Source organism: Brachycentrus maculatus, unplaced genomic scaffold, assembly GCF_059751285.1.
Source record: "Brachycentrus maculatus isolate JH-2025_06_01 unplaced genomic scaffold, ASM5975128v1 h1tg000134l, whole genome shotgun sequence".
NCBI classification, from domain to species: domain Eukaryota; kingdom Metazoa; phylum Arthropoda; class Insecta; order Trichoptera; family Brachycentridae; genus Brachycentrus; species Brachycentrus maculatus.
The window spans coordinates 1,672,843-1,694,715 of record NW_028280887.1 but is presented as its reverse complement, the minus strand read 5'-3'; the positions used below and the strand labels follow the sequence as shown (position 1 = coordinate 1,694,715).

The 21,873-nt window shown below is 36.3% G+C and overlaps 1 protein-coding gene across 1 annotated transcript; it reads left to right on the top strand.

The window, feature by feature from the left end:
* The first annotated feature begins 972 nt into the window (after window positions 1–972).
* On the top strand, window positions 973–21,465 carry LOC148309294 (zinc finger-containing ubiquitin peptidase 1-like). The gene is made up of 15 exons (XM_088260398.1): window positions 973–1,193; window positions 2,774–3,083; window positions 6,722–7,071; window positions 8,244–8,308; window positions 8,716–8,832; window positions 10,716–11,003; window positions 13,357–13,500; window positions 14,237–14,362; window positions 14,720–14,888; window positions 16,115–16,238; window positions 17,377–17,563; window positions 18,473–18,564; window positions 19,207–19,337; window positions 19,899–20,116; window positions 20,573–21,465. Exons 2-15 carry the CDS (start codon window positions 2,842–2,844, stop codon window positions 20,615–20,617), a joined length of 2,298 nt encoding a protein of 765 aa, XP_088116524.1. The 5' UTR covers window positions 973–1,193; window positions 2,774–2,841; the 3' UTR covers window positions 20,618–21,465.
* The last annotated feature ends 408 nt before the right edge of the window (window positions 21,466–21,873 follow it).

Here is a 21,873-nt window from a genome sequence, read left to right as displayed (position 1 = left end):
TTTTGAATTTTTCCTTAAACGTAATCAAGTCATTAAGGCTTAATATACGATAAAACCACAACCCAATTTTCTTTAAACCCATGCATCATTTAACGTCATTGTTTTTTTTGTTGCTTGAAACACCGTTTTTGTATTAAAAAATAAGTTTTACTTTGAAATAAATATATGGTTTTGAAAAGAAAGTAGTTAATGAAAGATAAGGAGTTAAAAATATATTTAAATATTTTTCATAAAAAAATCAAACTCCAATATTTTTACAAAAAAAAATTATACGCGGAGACACATTTGGCCCCTTACGAAGCCGGTCGCTTTCTGAATTGGATGTTAGCGAGTTGAGCCTTAAATAATTTTTCGCGATCTCTCAGACAATTGTACGTCAAAACGATGGATGAAATATGTTCGAATGGTGATACGAGAAAAATGCAAGGCTAAGATAAGCATTATCGATAAAATTAAGAAAGACTTGTTGAAATAATTTGGGCATGTGTGAATCGTATGAATGAATTAAGAACAATAAAACAAAATTATGCGGCTAATGTTGTTGGTAATAGATGCTGAGGAAGAACGAGGAAAACTTGGCATGATCAAGTATTTCGAATATTTGAAAATGGTCAGGTCAAAGTGTGGTAATATCTCTCCATTTTATATTTTGTTTTACCCGTGAATAAAAAGGTAGGTATTTACCATACTAGAAAATTGTGGTATTAACCAAGTAAAACTTTAATTAATAACGTATTTTTAATCTTATATTCGCTATATTTCATTATTATAGCATGGGTTACTGTGCCATTTTCGTAAGAAATCGTGAAAAATAACATAAGCTTTCTCAGGTATTGATTCTCCTATTTTCGGTCGCTTGAATGAAACTACTTTCCATAGAGAAATTTGAGGATAGTGGAAAACGGCGCAAGATTCGTCTTTGGTTTGTTACGGAAGGCGCCATTAATACGAGGTCAGCTGGTCAAACAAAATGTTCGCTTCCTTCCTGAGTCGATATACAATGTTTTCGGGTCGCGAGAGAGCTTTCGCAACTACCAAAATGTAAGGAAATCCGGAGACCTTTAATTGTTAAATTAGTTCACCAAGTGCCATGATAATTTTAGTGAAATAGTGCAAAAATATATAATAGCGTATTATTGCCTAAGAGCGAACAGGCGTTCCAGATTAATTTGTACGATTTGACAGCTGATTTTGTAAGTATATTACATAAAATGAACGCTTCTTGGAGTATTTTTATTTATTCTATTATCTTTCATAGATAACTAAGTACATAAACTTGGCGTATGACGTATTTTACTTCGAAGATGCAAGTGTAATTGCGGAAGTTTTATCGATTTCGCGTTATAACCTAACTTTTATTACATACTTTTATTCTATTTTGGATTTTCTACAAATCATTGCTCAATTTCTTTATAAATCGTACAATAGTATTACCATTCTACGTAACTCTTCAATACATTTATATTCACTTTATTTCATAACCAAATTATAAATAAATATCAAAGTACCCCTCCATTTTCGTATAATTTTCAAATTATTATCGAATTCGTAGAGCTTAATTCTAAATCGAATTTGTTATTATTTTAATGATGTAACTGTAGACTTATATACTTACCTTATATTCATATTTATACGTTAATTTTAAAATAGCATTTTGTTAAATGTATTGACAACAAAAATTACTTTCGGGTTTTTTTGCACAAAAATAGATCTAAAAACATCAGGTTATTGTATTTATTTATTTATTTAAGAATTTACATTTTTTCAATAGTTGTCCAGTTCAAACAAACGAAACAGAAGCGATAAAAAATGTAAAAAAAACTTAATCTAATATTTAAAAGAAAAATAAAACAACTCACACTATAATAATAAAATAAAAATGATAAAAATAGAAATATAAAAGTTTTCTAGTTCAAAAAAAAACAAAAAAGAAGCAATAAAAAAAAGTAAAGTAAACTTAACCTAATATTTAAAAAAAAATAAACAAGTTTTCACAATGATAATAAAATAAAATTTTATCATTTTTCGAAGAATTTCCAATAAAAAGTTTCAAGTGGCGACAGGCAAGCTCAGTTCGGTCCCCGAACACTGCTCGTTCAAAAGCATTAACCCTATCCACTCCAAGGATTGTATTGGTTTTCATTCCACTAGCTCCATGCCAAAATTGCATTTTTTAATAAATAAATCTGTTTTTTTGGAACTTATAATTCCTTAATCTACTATTTTTAAATTATCCGCAAAAAGACGGAGAAAAATACTTTGAGATACCAAAATGAATTTTACAATAAAAAAAATTTCCAACAGAACTCAAAATATTTGGGAACCAAATACTTCGATAACCTTCCTGCATATATAAAAAAATTGAAGACATTAAAATTCTAAAAAAAAACACGCCAAAAACAAAAGTTTTATAATTAAAAGATAAATAAAATATGTATAGTGATTTTATAACTTTGTTTTAAAATCACTTTACATATTTTATTATACCTTAATTATAATGTCTACCGGTTTTAAAGCTAAATGTTTCTTTTTCAAGACTGATTAATTCTTGAAAAAGAAGCAAGTACACATTATAATTAAGTTATAATAAAATATTTATCGTGGTTTTAAAACAAAGTTATTTTTTAATTATATAATGGAAAATCACGAACTTATTGCTTCAAATATAAATTATAACAAACGTTTTAATATAATTCAATCACGTCTTACCACAAAGTGAATGCCGAAACAAAAAATAATATAGTTTGTTTGTGATTACAATTTGTTTTTTCAGAAATTATGATAGTAAATAAAATAAAATTACAAAGTCTAAACTGTGTGGAGGTCTGAATAAGCGTTGCCATGGCCGCCAACACGCCGACGTTCTCCTACACGTGCGAGATATGCGGGCTGGAGGGCTTCTCGGACGAGGAGATGCGCGCTCACACGCTCATGTACCACGTGGAGGGCCAGGCCACCTGCCCCTTCTGCGACCTCACCGACCTGTCCTCGGACGAGATGCTCATCCACGTCAACCAGGCGCACCTCGACTTCCTGACTCCCGAGGCCGAGCTGATGGTCTTCATCGATGATCAGAGCCCAGCGTGAGTAGCACTGTCAATTAATCGGGATTCACGGGATACCTTGGAGCAATGCGTCCCAACCTGAGGTATAAAGAGAGTCACTATATGTCTAAAAGATATGTACACAAACAAAGTAAACTTTAACACATTGTAGTTGGGCGCTTCGAACAATAGACTCTAGCCTATAGCGGGTGTTTTTCGCAATTAGCGCAAAAATATATCGCTTTCTTAAAATTGACACAATTTCTAAACCAAATAATATTTTCGATTGAAATTTTCAAAGAAATCATATATGACATTTGATCATCAAATATAAATTATAATGATAATTTTTAATTGAGTATTCCGTATTTCACAATTTTAGAAGCATTGTAAACTATAAAAAATAGTCTTCCCCTCCGAGGTATCATTCCCTATACAATGCTAATATATTCAAATAATAACATACCAAACAGTAAACAAAACAGTGCGAGCGGTATGAAAAATAGTCCAATACGTGAAATAGCTCAAACTAAACTTGAGATTGAGATAGCATAAAAACTCTAGATTTCTGGGGATGCCTTACAAGCGACACACTAGCCAATCTGGACAAGACATCTCAAATAACGTCAACAGACTATCACCTAGCACCCAGGTAGCAGATTACCCTTCAACGCGTTTTATTTCACGCTGATAACAAACCCGTATATTGCCGTTTCCCGCCGATAACCGACAGTCGACAAAAACGGCATTTGCCGTGTCCCGCAGTTGACCGACAGTCCGCGAAAAACGGCAAATGCCGTGTCCCGCCGACAACGTGTTAAGAAATGCTTTTTCTTATATGAAAAATATAACAACTACAGTGAAACCTCTATCTATTGTTCCTCGAATAATCGTTTTCCCGTATTCGTCGTTTATTTATTCTACCCCGAATTCATTTCATACAAAAATAGATGGCATCGATCGTTTCTCTATCACCATTCATGCATTCATCGTTTGAATTGCGCTGCATATTTGATGTATTTTGTCTGTTTTTTTTTTTTTTTTTTTACTTTTTCTTAACCCTTTCCACTCTAACCATTTTTTCTCATAACTGATCAGCTACTCTGATCAAAAAAATGCGACGTTTTTCTACCATTAAAATAAATATTTTGGTTCCCTAATTTTCGGACACTGTCTGGCAATTCGTATGACCATGTTAATTAAGAACAACAAAAAAAACTTCTTTACATCTCACCAATAGATGTCTCTAGTGAAGTTCTAGTGATTCAAGAACAAGGTTTCTAAATTGGTTCATATATATAGAACTTCCAAGAATTTGAGTAGTGTGGTTGTCAATAATGGGTAGAATTGGTGAATGTTACACGTGTGTAAAGTGGCCACTTAAACCAGCCGATGACGGTCGTCAGCCCCGTAAATGCCCAGACTTCCATATTCTTCTTCATCTTTGATGAGATGTCAAAAAATAATATGAAAATAACTCCTGTAATTGGAGATAATCCAGATTTTGTGAACAAGAATTTGGACACACTCAAAATGTTGTAAAGAACAACTGTTTTTATCTGAAGTATTTTTTGGTAGAATATACTTGGGTGATAGAGAAATCAGTGATTAAAGTTATACCTGCGCCGGGCCAGACATTCTGGCCCACGAAGCTGCCTACTAGAATCATACGGGCCAGAATGTCTGGCCTACAGAGTGGTAAGAGTTAATTTTATTAATTTTGCTATAATACATTCGACGACCATATTCCGACATGTGGGATACAGACTATCGAAAGCTTATGTGACCCAAGGTTGACGGATACAGCAAAAGAGGCCTGAAGTTTTTTGAGTTCTGTTCAGCTTTGTATCTTTTTTGAACAAATACACTTGTTCACATATAAAACTTGTATTCTTCTTAAAAATTTTACCTACCAATGGTTATGCAGATTGGGAGGACGGTATCTTTACTCGATCGTATCTACTTGTATATTGACCTCTTAATCCCGCATTCATAGTTTATTTCAATAAAATCCCTTTAAAAACGATAGATAGAGGTAGACAGTAAGAAAGTTGAAAAACACCATTTTATTATTTAATTACAGAAAACGTATTACTCAAATAAACTGTATCATCTACCTGTTTTAAAAATTGTTGATTAGCCATATAAAATAAATAAAAATAAAACCCTTATCCACACCCCAACGGTGCATAGGGCACTGCGTTATATAAACGCAGTGTTATCTTGATCGTTTACACATGAAGGAAAGGTGATCAGCCCTCCGCTTCAGGTACCAGTCCAGGATAATATTGAATAAGTATTGCAGTGAAAAAATAACTTATATTTATTTTATTCCCCTTGGGAATCGAACCCGAGACCTCCAGAACGGTAGCCGAGCGAGCTGACCATTACACTACGGGGGTGGACAAAATTAGCCATACAGAAATAAAATTATAATACAGTCTCTTATGACCTTAATCTCTGAAAAAAATATGTTTACACATTGTTTGTGTGTTTTTTTTTATAAATAAATTATAACATAATCATACTGAAACCATCCCGATAGTGTTAAATATTGATTATAAACACAGCAGGTATTTACATAGCGATAAGATAAGCTTTTACTATATCACAGCAACTCGTAAATCATTTCGTATCGCCCTATAAAGCTTATAAAAAAGTTAAAAACAAATCTATAAATTATGTACGTGTGTGTAATGTACAATTTTGATTTATAATGTTTGTTTTATTTGATTGTCCGAGTTACAGAAGCTATCGCGAGTACGGCTATACAACCACGAGTGCCCTAACCGTTACTGCTATTTTATTTTTCCTGGTTCGCTTTGCCATATTTGAATTACCTAACTACCTCTGTGAAAGTGACTAAAACTGACTCTGAATTCTAGCTACGGCTTATGCAACACCACTTATCATAGCCCTACTTAGGCTTTAACTTTATAAGTTTTATAGCCCACACCTACTCGTGAGTAGATTTACTCCAAATTATGTTTAAAATTACTATAATTTTCTGTCCGCCTCCGTAGTGTAATGGTCAGCATGCTCGGCTACTGCTCTGGAGGTTCCGGGTTCAATTCTCAGGGGGGGGGGAGGGTGAAAATAAATATGGGAGTTTTTCACTCTCATATTTATTTGGCACAAGATACAAGGATATGAGATACAAAATACAAAGATTGGTACAAGAAGCGCAGGGCTGATCACCATGCCTTCATGCAACTAACGATCAAGATAACACTGCGTCACTACGATGCAGTGCTCTATGCACCATTGGGTGCAGTTAAGGGTTTTATAAAAATTGTAAACTAACACGTCACTTTACGCACGGGTAGGCGGAGACATACACTCCTCGCTTCCTTCATATCCATACATCTAGTCATACATGCCCTCCGATTACGCAGACTTTTGACACCACCAGATTTTAGGTTCTGATTGATCTGATTGATATTTTAAAATACAATGTCAAAAACTAAAAACAATTTGTTATTTGCATTCCATGGAAAAATTTCTATCTCATATCTATACCCGACGGTTCGTAGGACACTGAGAGGGTCAAAATAAATATAAAAGATTTTTCACTTTATCACCCAGGACCTGAAGTGAAGGGCTTCATCTTCGTTCTGTCCTCCCGCTCACAGAATGGTTAAGAAACTCGTATAAATCCGTACAATGTTTGATTGCAGGTTTGACGAGGACTCGGACACGATATCGGAGTCCCACACGACCAACAGTGCCACTCCGACGTCGGCGCAGAACGGCTGGCACACGCCCAACAGCAACGGCCACGCGCACTACGGCAACGGGCTGCGCAGCGCCGGCCAGGCCAGGAAGCCGCCCAGCGTCGGCAGGGAGCCGAGCACCTCCAAAAAGGGCAGCCGGGAGAGCATACACAACGGAGGCGCGGCGGACTCCCGGAGCACCAGGAGGTGCGAGAGCAGTCTGTCCAAAACCAAATGCAAGAACAAGTCGACCAGTAGGCAGAATTCCATCGAGAGTGTGACGTCGAGTACGCATAACGGGGTCAGCAGACACGGTAAGAAACTTTCTCTTTTATCCTGTCGTAATACTACGATAAATAGTCAATCAATGGAGTTTCATTTGTTGGTTTTGTCACTCTCCCATTGGCTACGAGTAGTTGAAATTGGCAGATTCAAGTACAGTCTTTCTCAAAGTGGGCGCTGGTGGCCTAGAGGAGGCGGTAAGGGCCCAGAAGAAAGTGGGGGGTGTCGAAGTGGTTTGGGGGGCTATGGCTGAATTGTGATTTCATGTGCTTTAATTTTTTTAAATTCACTGAATTTAAAACCTACCTACTACACAACATTTTTTAAAATTAAAATTGATTATGTTTCTTTTAATTTGAATAAAAGATGCCCTTATTATTATAAAGTTGCGTTTTAATTGCTTCCACTAGTAAAAAAGTGTCGTTTAGAATTAAAGTAATGAATGTCATTGTGGTTTTTGAGATGTACTAAAGATTTAAAAAATGGGGGATGTAGTAAAGTGAAAAATAATTGATTTTCAAAGTGGGTGATAGATGAATTAAGTTTGTGAACCACTGTTCTAGGAGATTACGCTGTTTTTATATTTTTTTTATTTTAAAGGAATAATCCGCAAAGCCTCTATTTTTAGAAGCTTGTCTGCGGGTAGGATAGTAACGATAATGAAGATAAATGTGAAAAATACATCACAAGCACCCAGACCAATTGAAAATAAATCTTTCTTAAATTTATTTTGAAATTGGCAGAAATCGAACCCACTATGCCAGTTTCGCAGTCGAGCTTCTACTCAACTACACCACGGCGCCTGTTGAATTTTAAAATCATTTTTAACTGCAGTGATGCCTTTTATAATGTACTTAATTCGTACAGGAGCAAGTTCATTATGTGAAATGCATTTTCCCATAACAATATATGCTAAAAATAATACATAATTCCTTCTGTAACATAAAATATGGTACTGTAAATAAATTCAAGTATAATATTGATTTTTCATTGGTCTGGAGGTTTGTATATTTTCATATCTACCTTTCCTATTCTTACCTATACCTGCAGATGTGCCTCTGAAATAGAATCTCTGTAGGTATTCCTTTATTAAAAGATTTTTTTTTTAAAGGACTTCTTGTAAGAACAATCACGTCACCACTGTACAAACAACACTATTCAATTTCTTTTAATGAATTTATCCGATTTCTGTTTACGTTTTTAGATCACAAAAACAATTCCGGCAACAACTCCAGCAGTGACTATGAACTTTCTCCCGCCGGTAGCAAGGTAAATCTAATCATCACATATCTGACGATATAATCCTTTAGATTATTAGAGTGTTTTAGAGTGAAAAGCTTTGAAAAACTGGATAAAGGTAGGGCGGTTTTTCATCAACCCCGACCCTAATTATACTCAGACAGTCTGCTGCCCGACCCTCAGTATACTAAAAACATGTAACCGCTTAATTCCCATCTGTACAATGTTTTTTGGCATCTCTCACGCACTACCAAAAGTAAGCAAATAGAACTCTTATAAGCATCTCCTGCTACCAACAGTATGTAAAAGACGTTTTTAAGCATTTCCCGTGAACAGTGTGTTAACTCAGGATGTTCGTCTTTTTCTATAATGCATTTCCCTTATTATTATTTAATTTACCATAAATTAATCTTCAGTAATTGCGTTTGATTTTTCAGCTGTCTCTGTCCAGTGCTGGTCAAGGTTCACCGTTGAGATCCCAGTTGGCCCTGAAGCTGAAGACCAACACGCCCAAGAAGGTCAAACCACGGACCCCCAGTCCGCCAATAATCCAGGTAAACGCCAATTCGCCACTGCGATTCCTCAACCGATCCGGGTCTTCACTCCGACTTCATTTTAATCTTGTTGACTCGCCTAGATGGAGACTGTGTTGATATTGAGAGTAGATAGTGGATCAGATCATTCTGCTGGATTTGAATCTGAAATAAATTTATATATGCATTTTTGACATCTCAAGTTCTGTTGGGTTATTATCCAAAATTACCCAACAAATCAATATGGAATTCTACCAACTGTCTGCAGTTACAATAAATATCTCAAGTTCTTCCAGACTTCCATATTATTATATTATTTTGAGAAATAAAAAGACTTTGTTTTTTTGATCCACTCATATTTTTATTAACAACCAACTAGTTTCGGCAACAACCTGTTGCCCTCTTCAGGGTTTGACTAATCTAAACCCTGAAGAGGGCGACAGGTTGTTGCCGAAACTAGTTGGTTGTTAGTAAAAATATGAGTGGATCAAAAAAACAAAGTCTTTTTATTTCTCATAATAATATATCAATATGATCCACAAAGTTAATGCTTTCAATATTCAAAACATTCCATATTATTCTTCATCTCTAAGTCTGGTTATTTACTGTAATAGACTGGTTTAAAGAAATCACTTTAGACACGTATGTATAACATTCACAACATTTTGAGTGTGTCCAAATACTTGTTCACAAAATCTGGATTATCTCCAATTACAGGAGTTATTTTCATATTATTTTTTGACATCTCATCAAAGATGAAGAAGAATATGGAAGTCTGGACATTTACGGGGCTGACGACCGTCATCGGCTGGTTTAAGTGGCCACTTTACACACGTGTAACATTCACCAATTCTACCCATTATTGACAACCACACTACTCAAATTCTTGGAAGTTCTATATATATGAACCAATTTACATCTCACCAATAGATGTCTCTAGTGAAGTTCTAGTGATTCAAGAACAAATTTTCTAAATTGGTTCATATATATAGAACTTCCAAGAATTTGAGTAGTGTGGTTGTCAATAATGGGTAGAATTGGTGAATGTTACACGTGTGTAAAGTGGCCACTTAAACCAGCCGATGACGGTCGTCAGCCCCGTAAATGCCCAGACTTCCATATTCTTCTTCATCTTTGATGAGATGTCAAAAAAATATATAATAATAATAATGATAATAATAATATAACATTCACCGTTCTACCCATAATCGACAACCACATCCTTCAATTGACACCTTATTACGTATGCTAGTTCTCGTCACCATCTACAGTTGAGTTGAGTAAGATTTTATTAAGCAAAGACCTTCATAAAACGTGTGTAAAATCCTTGCTGGGTGCATAATACTACAAATCAAACAATTTCTTAATTAACAACATTCGATTTTGAAAATAATAGAATAGGGGTGTGAGTAATAAAGCATTTTTATTTTTTAGTTAGCAATATTAATATTGTTATTCAATTTGTTGCAATTTATTGATTTACCCTGACACGTAAAAATGGATATTTTTGAAGAGTATCACAGCTTTACGCAACTTACTTGGAAACAAAATTGGTTTGATGTTTGACTTTGTTTTTCTCAAAGCATTTTTGTAACTTCACTTTTTGTAATATTACGACTAATTGTAAGATATAAATGATCATTTAGTTTTGAATATTGATGTGTAAATTATGGAAGAAAAAAATAACATAGAATGAATTAAAAAATTTAGCAACCTTGAAAGAATCCCTATGATGTCTTTTTCTACGTTAACATCGATTTCTTGCTATAGTGCCAAAAGCCAATATATTGGATTTTGGTAACCAATTGGTTAAAATTGAATTATTCCAATGCAGTGCCCAGTGCACCATTAGATTCGGACGAAGGTAAAGAGAAGAGAAATTACGAAGCGTTATTAATTTCCAGTGCTTGATGTGCGAATACACTTCGGACTGCGCCCAGCGGCTGGAGGAGCACATGAACCGCGCCCACTTCGACCTGACCTCGCCCTCCCTAGACTCGGGCAACCAGGGCAACGACTCCACCACGGGTAGCACCACGGGCGCCTCCACGGCCGTGGCCGCCGCCGCCGCGGAGAGCGGCCCCGCGCCGCACGGCCTGCACTGCCCACTGTGCGAGAGGACCTTCACGGGGGGGACGGACCTGGAACTGCACGTCAACATAGAACATCGGGACATCCTGAGCCCGCAGAAGGTCATAAGATGTTCTCTGTATTTTGAGTGTGTGTAAAATTTTGTTTGCAAATCCAATATTTGTAAGGAATGTGGGTATGTTGGTGACACAGCATTGAGGACAACAATCGTGTATATACCCGCATAGTCTGGCAAGCGGCAAACTAGATTAGTCTCCTAGAGTAGTTCTCCTGGAACTGCCTAGTAACCACACAACAATAATAATAATTTTAGATAATTTAAAGGGTAATTCGTATTTTTTTAGTAAATATCCAAAAATTCTAATAAATTGTTAAATCTTTACTATCACTGTAAAGAGCAGTTAGTTTTATAGTGGATTTGCTCCAACTTAGGAGTTATTTATATCGGTCCTCGGTCCTCCTTTGCTTCTATGTATTACCAAGCACATTCACTTTTATAATTAATAATGCATAATAATATTGTTCGCTTCCGTAGTGTAATGGTCAGCATGCTCGGCTACCGTTCTGGAGGTCCCGGGTTCAATTCCAGGGGGGGGTCAAATAAATATAAGTGATTTTTTCACTCTAATATTTATTCAATACTACCCTGGACTGGTACCTGAAGCGGAGGGCTGATCACCTTTCCTTCTTGTGTTAACGATTAAGATAACACTGCGTTTATATAATGCAGTGTCCGATGCACCATTGGGGTGCGGATAAGGGTTTGAATGAATGAAAAATATTGTTTTTACAAAAATCCAAAATATCAATAATTTTATATACAAATAAAAACTAACTTATCATCACATTTGTGTATTAATGCTACGTATCAATATATTGATACTACGCATTAATATATGAATAGCTACGTATCTTTTGCGTATGTTTTCTGTTTTATCTGTTTACTGGTTTTTTTTTTGCTGTTGCCTTACAGCACTTATTTTTAATATTATTTTTACTTAAGCTCTAAATTAAGTCTGCCTAGTAATCTTCTTAACTTTTGCTTTATTTTATTCATTCTGTTTACTTTTAACTCATTCAACATTTCGCTCACTCCTTTCAAGAACGTCATAAATCAAAAAACTTGATTTTAAATATAATATAATATATTAAAAATAAATATCAAGCCATTTACTGAACTTTTTACTGTACAATAGATCTTTTAAGGTAAAACATGAAGGTTTTTTCTCCATTTGAAAAATATTTAGTATATTTAAAAAAATAATGAAACAATACCTTTTCTTCAAAATGCAAAAACAACACTTTCTGCCCTGTAGCGGGTAAATATTAAGTTAAAAATTTGCCTCTTTTGCTGAGATATAGTACATTTTCTGGGCATTCCGAAAACATGCACAACTGAAAATTGACGATTTTTGATTTATGACGTTCTTGCGCGACATTCTTGAGCGATTTGTGAAATTTTGTAATTGGAATGTTACAATTACGTGTTTTATTTGTTATTCATTATTGTAACGTATTGTTTTGTATTTATGTTAATGTTGTGTCAAACTTCTAAAAAAAAATAAACAAATAAATAAATAAATCTCCTGAAAAAAAATCACGCTGCTTAAGCGCAGGGGTAGGCAGAGAGGAAAAAATTCCACACCAATCTGCCTTTGCAAACAATCTTCGCCTCTTACATCTCCACATGCAAGCCCCCTTATTGTTCCGACTCCTGATTATCTCTTAAAAATTCTTTTAAATATTGATTGTGTTAAATCCAATTTTCCCCCACCTTGAAAATAGCCAAATTATAGCTAAACTCACTTCGGATAGCCATGCTATAAGAGACCTATATGCTAAGAGACCGTAACAATTTCATAATTAAAATATTACTTTGTTTTGAAATCACTATAAATATTTTATTATAACTTAATTATAATGTCTACCGGATTCGAAGCTAACCGCTTCTTTATCAAGACTGATTATTATAAAATGGAAAATCACAAAGTTAGTGCTTCAAATATAAAGTAACAATTTCACTTTAGTCTACATTTGACGTCCGCCTCCGTAGTGTAATGGTCAGCACGCTCGGCTACCGTTCTGGAGGTCCCGGGTTCGATTCTAGGGGGGGTCAAATAAATACAAGTGATTTTTTCACTGTAATATTTATTTGATATTACCCTGGTCTGGTACCTGAAGCGGAGGGCTGATCACCTTTCTTTCATGTGTAACGATCAAGGTAACACTGCATTTATATGACGCAGTGCCCTATGCACCATTTGGGTGCGAATAAGGGTTTTCTCTCTCTCTACATTTGACCTGATGATGCAATGGTTATTCGAAAACCCGTAGTCATTAAGTAGTGTTTTTAAGTGGCATTACACAAAGTGAACGATGAATGATAATAACCGTGTTAAACTCACCTTAGCTTTGCATACGACTGATTGGCTAATTTTACCATTGTTGATTCAGGACGGTGCGTCGGGGGTAACGGAGAACGCGTCCTACCTGCAGTCGGCCGAGAACATGCTGGTAGAGTCCAGCCCGTCTCCCAGCGCGCTCGTGTGTCCCGTGTGCTGCCAGACCCTGCCCAACTGCACCACGCAGCAAGACATGGTAACACACACATGACTGGACTGCGAGTTCTATGGATGTTTTAGTTCAACTCAATATATTGGTTTTATTTCCATACAAAATACAAATAGAACTAGCTTTAGCAGAGCCTATCTAGCTCTCTAAAATTAAACTCCACTCCCCCTTTATTAAGCCTGTTAAGTTTTTTTTAATTGTCATTATCTTGGTGGTACCACTGCGAGTCAGTATTGCCATTATGCCCAATAATAGACGAAGCAGGCTAGATAAGCAAGAACTTCATCTATCTTTTTTTATATTTCTCAATTTATGGTATCACATATTTAATACAGTTGAAAGTCTTAAATCTTAACTAACTATCTTACCACCATGCCGCTTCCCAGCAGGGGCAGGCAGAGGGTATACAATGCCACACCAATCTGTCTTTGCAAACAATCTTCGCATGTTCCACATTAATGTATTCATCATACGTACCAGCCATTCATCCCGATTCCTGACCTGACCACGCCCAAACACCAAAACTTGTAATCAAGTATTTTAAATACTTGATTACAAGTTTTCCTCGGTCTTCCTCTGTTTTTATTTTCAACTACACATACACATGCCCAAACCATCTCAATACACCTTTCTATATAGCATTCCAACTGCATTGTTAGAAACAGTGAGAGTGAGATTGATCTTTAGAAAAAAAAAAACTAAAAACACATTTGTTTGCTAAATCATTCTATTTTTCTCTGATGTCAACACTGTATACTTTTAGACAAAGCATATTGAAGAGCACTTTGAGCGCGGAGGAAATGAGCCGGCCAACAACTCCGGAGCCCTCAGTGACCAACAGAGGGAAGTCCAAAGGCATCGGGAACAAAGGGAATTCGAGATGCTCAGGGTTAGTTATTTTTTTAGTACATTTATAATGAAATGCTGTTTTATCCTGTCCGCCTCCGTAGTGTAATGGTCAGCACGCTCGGCTACCGTTCTGGAGGTCCCGGGTTCGATTCCCAGAGGGGGGTCTAATAAATAAAGTGATTTTTTCACTGCCATATTTATTCAATATTACCCTGGATTGGTAACTGAAGTGGAGGTCTGATCACCTTAACGATCAAGATAACAAGATGGAAAAAAAAAACAGCCCAAAACAGAAAGACAACAGAGAAAACACCCTATTATTATGCTGCACCTTCGATCAGACACAATCATTTAGAAATCACAAGAATACTTGATCAGTAGTAAGATGTGCTTTCAGGCGCAGTACGGGATGGATGAGCAGGGCAACTACGGGCAGCAGGCGGCGCGCGGTCTGCGCCGGGCCGTGTACACCGGAGAGCTCTCCGTGCGGGACTATTACGAGAGGAGAATCGGACTCAAGAGGGCGGAGAGTGACGGCGTTGACGATTCAACTAGCTGCACCAAAGGTTGGTCTTCTTCTTCTCCGTCTTAGTCCTCATTACTGAGCGTTGCGACCCTTGTGGAAGCAATGACTCTTCTCCAGTTATCCCTTGACTGCGCTGCACGTAGCGCTACAACCACCACCAGGTCGGTACACACTTAAAAATGGTACCTAAATTCAACTAGGAAGGTCATCAAATTAAGAAACTCAATCGAAACGATCACATTTGTCTGCACCCAATGATGCATAGAGCACTGCATCATATTAGCCACTTAACCTGTCTAGGAGTATGACTGTACATGGTCATCCAAACAAAACTTTCCAAAAAAAATGATATAAATAGTGAAGAACATTGGTACCATAAACCAAGCTAGGACACAAAATGTCGAACCCTCTTCTAGTGAAACGTAGCTTATTGATTGAAGCCTATTGACGACAGTCACCAGTCCAGCTTCTCCCGAGGAGTTTTACCTGGTTTTCTCCCAACAAGGAATAAATTCTGGATGGCCCACTCTAGATTATCCCTCATGTTCCAAACACAGATTAAAATAAAACATGTTTTTTAGCTAGAAGAAACAAAAATGCACTAATTGATATATAAACCTTGTCCATAATAATAATAATAATAATAAATCTCTTACCGCACCCCAATGGTGCATAGGGCACTGCTTCATATAAACGCAGTGTTATCTCGATCCATTACCCATGAAGGAAAGGTGATCAGCCCTCCACTTCAGGTACCAGTCCAGTGTAATATTGAATAAATATTAGAGTGAAAAAATCACTTATATTTATTAAACCCCCCTGGGAATCGAACCCGGGACCTCCAGAACGGTAGGCGAGCATGCTGACCATTACACTACGGAGGCGGACATAATAAGCAAGGTAAATAATATCTAAAACTCATATGTATCTATAAAAAAACTTTTATCAAAGAGGTATGGGTGTACATGAACAGCCACGCTTATAACTAAAACCCAGTGACATTTATTTCAAAAATGGCACTTGTGCTGCCATCTGTGGTTGTATTTTAACACTAAAACCACACTTCAGATTATTTGTCTGTTTTACCCACAATATTTTTCTTAAAACAACTTTTATGACATCGTAAGGACACTCACAAGAAAATCCATGAAACAAAACATGGGTAATTATGATACATATAACTCATGTGTACTAGTGTATTTTATTTTTATTCAAGAAAATATGTTGCTTATAGCATTAACTATAAATGTGTCCGTTTCGTTCTAGGTATTCTCGCTAGAATCCAGGCGTTGAATGCCCAGAACCCATCCATTTTAAGAACCCACTTATGCTCTGCGGTGGACCACTATGCCAGCACTTACGGAGACCGCGGTTGGGGCTGCGGATTCAGGTAACACTTTTTCTAATCCATTAGAAAAAATTTACTATGCTTAATTTAAAAAAAAAAAATATTTGTCAGTCAATCCAGGGAAAAAATATTTCTGCCAAGTCAAGTCCTATTTTCGTTAACAAATAAAATTAATAATTATAAATATTTAATAATAAAAATATCGTAAATAAAGACTAAGGGCGATTGTGCGCTACACGGAATTACACAGTATTTTACCGTCCGGCACGTCAGTTAGCGTTTTAAAACGATGATGGCTTGGATTGGCTTGTGCTTTTGTCCATCTTTCTTCGGATTGGTGCTCTTGATCGGTGCGTGAACACGTTGCATATCGGTGCGTAAATTTGATCACGCTAAACTGTCGAGTTGCTTTCATTTTTCAAAACCGGACTGCCGGATGGTAGAATTACGGGTAGTGCACAAAGGCCCTAAGGAGTATATCTGGCAAGAGTCTTCGAGACAATATATTTTCTATTGTAAAATACCGATAAATAAATGATAATAAAAATAAAAAATATGATTTTTTCAAATTCAAAACAGGTATATCTTTATACATATAATAATATATATTTTTATATATATATATATATATATTATATATATATATATTTATACATAAGTGCACAAAATGAACAAAACCATTATAACATGGTTTACACAAAAACCAAAACAAAATAATGCACATTTCGCAATGACGATACATTATGACAATAGATCTAGTACATTTGTCATGACTTATTTGAAGTCCCATCCTAGTAAAAAAATAAATTGCAATGTGGAGTATGTGCATTATTTTAGCGTTTAAGCTATTGCATTATTTTTATTGCTGGATTGATATATTCCTTTCAAATAATATACTAGATCTATTGGATAAATAAATATATCGTAAGTCATTTCATTTTTCATAATATCACACAGGAAGTCGGGTGTGTGTTTTGACCTCCGCCGAACCCGGGAGACTGACTCACTGAACCCCCGGGTTCGATCGAACCCAGGTTAAGAACCACTGATCTAGATAGGGATAATTTCTTGGGCTTGAATATTGTCGTAATATGCTCTTCAATGTTGTTTAGACTCTTCCAAATATTTTTCAAAAATGGTAATTTTTTAGGATGTGTCATTAAGGAGAGGTTTATTTCAGAAATATGCAAATGTTGATATCGTCGCTGGTAGAAAACACGGCCTACAACGAAGTGGTTTACAACGGCGCGTGGGTGACCATCGGGGCCGGGAAGACGCCGCCACAGCAGCCAAGGACGGCTGTTCCTTCCATCTCCAGGCTGCAGCTGATGGTGGAACACGCCTGGAAGCTGGGCTTCGACACCCAGGTATGCAGCCACAATCATTCTCCTTCTTCCTGGCTCCATCTCAACTTGTCCTCTTTGTAGACTGTTGGGGCCAGCTCTCCTTGTCCTCGGGTTGTAGGTTATTCTATCAAGGTAGGCAGTAGGGTTGGGTCAGGATAAGGCTCGGTAGGCACTGGTCGTGTTTCTTTGTAGGACCGGAGTAATCCAGGGTAGGCACTGCGTTTCTGCCTATATAGAATTCACGCCTCTGTAGGCAATGTCACCTAGGCAATGATATTACTACAATATGACTGCCCAACCCTTGAACTGATTTTGAAAGGTTTCTTTAAATTTCTAATATGTAATGAATAATACATTATTGCGAGGTATTAAGTAATATTTTTTCTATTTTTATTGTATGTTTAAACTAAGAGACGTTTGAATGGCGCCGTGGCGTGTTGGGTAGACGCTCGACTGCGAAACTGGCATCGCGGGTTCGATTCCCGCCGATTGCAACACAAATTAGAGAAAGATTTCTTTTCAATCGGTCTGGTTTTTAGGGATGTATTTTTCACATTTACCTTCCCTATCCTTACTATCCTGCCTGCAGACAAACCTTTAAAAGCAGAGGCTTTGCGGGTTATTATTTTTTTTAAATTACTACTTTTAAAACTGATTCAAGGGTTTTCCACCTAGCATAGTAACCCATGACTAGCCAATGCCGTTTGTAAGGTTTTCCACCTAGTATCGTAGCACATAACTCATTAATTGGTATTTCGTAAGTATATTTTGCCATCGAGCAGTGAAATTTTGAAGTATAAGTATTGAATATAAAGTTATTATTTAATTGGACCGTGTCTATTTCATAGACTTCATCTTTGGCTGAAAATTATATTGTTTTTAGTATGTAATGAAAGTGAGGCCACCATAATTGATTGCGTATTGTTTCAGGGTGCAGAGCAGTTGGGTTCAAAGCTTTACAATACCAGGAAGTGGATTGGGGCTTGCGAGGTTGTGACCGTTTTGTCATCTCTGAGAATAAGGTAAAGACATATCGCTCACTCCTTTCAAGAACGTCATAAATCAAAAATCGTCAATTTTCAGTTGTGCATGTTTTAGGAATACCTAGAAAATGTACTATATCCCAGCAAAGGCGGCATATTTCCAACCTAATATTTACCCGCTGCAGGGCAGAAAGTGTTGTTTTTGCATTTTTAAGAAAAGGGTATTGTATAATTATTTTTTTGAATATACTAAATATTTTTCAAATGGAGAAAAAACCTTCAGGTTTTATCTAAAAAGATCTGTTGCACAGTAAAAAGTTCAATAAGTGGCTTGATATATATTTTTAAAACATTGTATTTTATTTTTAAACTTCAAAAACGTTCTCCTGAAAAATCAAGTATTTTGATTTATGACGTTCTTGAAAGGAGTGAGCGATATATTCCGTCGCTAAATAAAAACAAACACTTTAAAACCTTCATTTTACATTTGATAAGTGTCTGAAAAAAATACAAATGGAGTGAAAGTGCAAACAGGCAGTATTGAAAAAAAACTTTGTAAGTGCATTAAAATATACATATTGGGACGGAAATAATCACACACAATTGGCGGGAAAATGTTAAATCCGCAAATAAATTATTTTATTTCCCTGCTCATTCACATTCATTGTGACGGTGTTCCAGATGTCAGCTGATTGATTTCCACCGGCCAACGGGAGAGGATGGAGGACATCCGGCTTTGTTTTCTTGGGTTCTCAACTACTTCCAGGAGAATCCGGGAGACTTCAAACCACCACTTTACCTCCAACATCAAGGTATCTAGAACAATCCATTATTATGATTCTCCATCTCACACCGTGTCCTATATCCACACTTGAGTGTAAGGTAAGGTGTGGACTACGGTTAAAACTGTCACTTAGAATTGTATGGCTACATAAGGACCGTAGTCCATTTGATCTTCACATTCGTTTGATAATGCCCTAACAAGGTGAAACAATTGTCACAATATAATTTTTTATGTGTTTTTGTTAATAAGATGAAACTTAGTAGACTCAAAAAATCTGCGTTTGATTTAAAATTAATCCATAAAAAAAAAATAATAATAAAAACTTTTATTGTCGTTTCTTTAATTACAAAGCAACGTATTGTTTATTTTATTATTATACACCCACTAATTTACAAAGAAAAATATTACCACGTTATTTGTTTATAAATTAAAATAGATTTCTACAAATCAACTTCCAAATCTTTAAATAAAAACAATCTTGTCCATAAATTCAAGCGGGTAAGATGATTTCTCGTGTGGTTCCCTCGTGCGCCATCCTTAGTCCAACCAATTGCATATTATATTTTAAATAAAAATTTGATCTCCCCAGGTCACTCGCGGACCATAATAGGGTGCGAGGTGGTGCGCGGCAGCCCGCGGCGGGGGGGCGGCGTGCGCCTGCTGGTGCTGGACCCCTCGCACGGGGCGGGGCAGCTGCGCGCGGGCGCGGCGCTGCGAGCCCTGCGCCGCGCGCCGCCCGCCCTGCGCGCGCGCCAGTACCAGCTGGTGGCCGTGCGCGGCCTCATGGACACCGACCTGCAGTATGAGGTACTGGCCCCATCCACTTCTCATATCGCTCACTCCTTTCAAGAGCGTCATAAATAAAAAAACTTGATTTTTCAGGAGAACGTTTTTAAAGTTTAAAAATATAATACAATGTGTACAATACAATACAACTTGTCGTGTGTCTAGCTGTCCGTGGAATTCGGAGCATGCGCCTCCAATGCCACATTTTGAAAGCGTCAATTTTTCTCCTTTCTGCTGCTTTATGGTCCATGTTTCAGCATCATGGAGAAAAATGTATATTGTATATATGTATATATAACTGTATATTGTGCAGTGTCCTTCAAATGATTTTTCACAAAAGCGGCACTATATAATTTAATTGTTTAGTATAAGCCAAATATAAATAATCCAATAAAAATTCTACACTTTGGTCCCTTTGATCACCAAGTTCTTACTCACTGTCTAGCAGCCACGTCATGATATCTTTTCTTATTCCAGCAAAGCAAGGTGTTGCGATCTGTCAGAATACCCCAAGACAGATGAAAGGGTCTGCGTGACATCCGACGTAACGCCGAGCGGGTTCCTGCGGAATTCCACGTCCACTCCTGCGGATATTGCGAACCAACCAACTGATCTTTAAATAAATCTTTAAAGTTTAATTGTACGCAAACGATGCACACGATTTAGGCATTAAAATATTCTCGACACAATCATAGGAGCTTAAGCAAATTAAGTACACCAAATTTTGTTACCTACTCACACGGGTGTTGATAGGCGCGGAGGAATTCCGTTCAAATTTTACACTGTATTTTTGTAAGTCTGTTCCGACTTCCGCAATCTTCTCTTTCATTGAGTATTTCATAAGTTAGCGTGTAAATACTTACCAAACACTTTCATACAGTCAAAGTCTGCTGATTACATCAATGATAATTTGCGATTTGTAATTTTAACCATTCCCAAGGCCCCAATACTAGGCTTTTCGAAAAAAATTATACAGACTATTTGAAATTTCTCTGATCAATTTTAAATTATCAGTTTTTAACTTTTTGATAAACATTCCATCTTTCATATTTTTAAATATGATTTTTTTTATTATTATGTTTAAATTTTGGTATGATCCGAGTATTTCAAATTACTTGGTCAGGTTTGGAGTCGGAATAATCAGCAGGTATGTATGAGGAGATGCATAAAAAATTATTTTAAAAAATGTTACCGAGTGTGAACAACGCTTCCTAAAGAATTTTGTGAAGATATTTATTATTTGTTTTTTTTGGATGTTAATGATGATATAAATTTATCTTGTATATGAACCGTGTTAAATTGGTTTATAGATTGCTGTAATACTGTAACGTTGATTGAAATTATTTCCTTATATTTATGGACCAACTGCATGTTTACTTTAGTAGGTAGATGGATATATATATATATATATATATATATATATATATATATATATATATATATATATATATGTATATACATCGCTCATTTGGTGCAATGATGTAATTATACTTTAAAAAACAAGTTAAATATGTATGACAAAATGTCCGGAAAGACTATTTTTACGTCGAGAAAAACATGGACAGAATTGATTTTGTGGTGAAATGCTGCGAGATGACGCGGGTGTCATTGTAGAATTGAGAAAAATGACGCCATTTCTGTTGCTACAACGTCTGAATGGCATCTCCTGTAATATGTATTTGTAAAAGTGTAATTACGCCATTGTTGCATTAAATGAGCGATATATAGAAAAATGACGCCATTTCTGTTGCTACAACGTCTGAATGGCATCTCCTGTA

Excerpts from the sequence above, each read along its gene's own strand:
- LOC148309294 (XM_088260398.1), top strand. The coding sequence starts at position 2,842 with ATGGCCGCCAACACGCCGACGTTCTCCTACACGTGCGAGATATGCGGG. Across the intron at positions 3,084-6,721 it reads ATCGATGATCAGAGCCCAGC|GTTTGACGAGGACTCGGACA; the intron begins GTGAGTAGCACT and ends GTTTGATTGCAG. Across the intron at positions 7,072-8,243 it reads TAACGGGGTCAGCAGACACG|ATCACAAAAACAATTCCGGC; the intron begins GTAAGAAACTTT and ends TTACGTTTTTAG.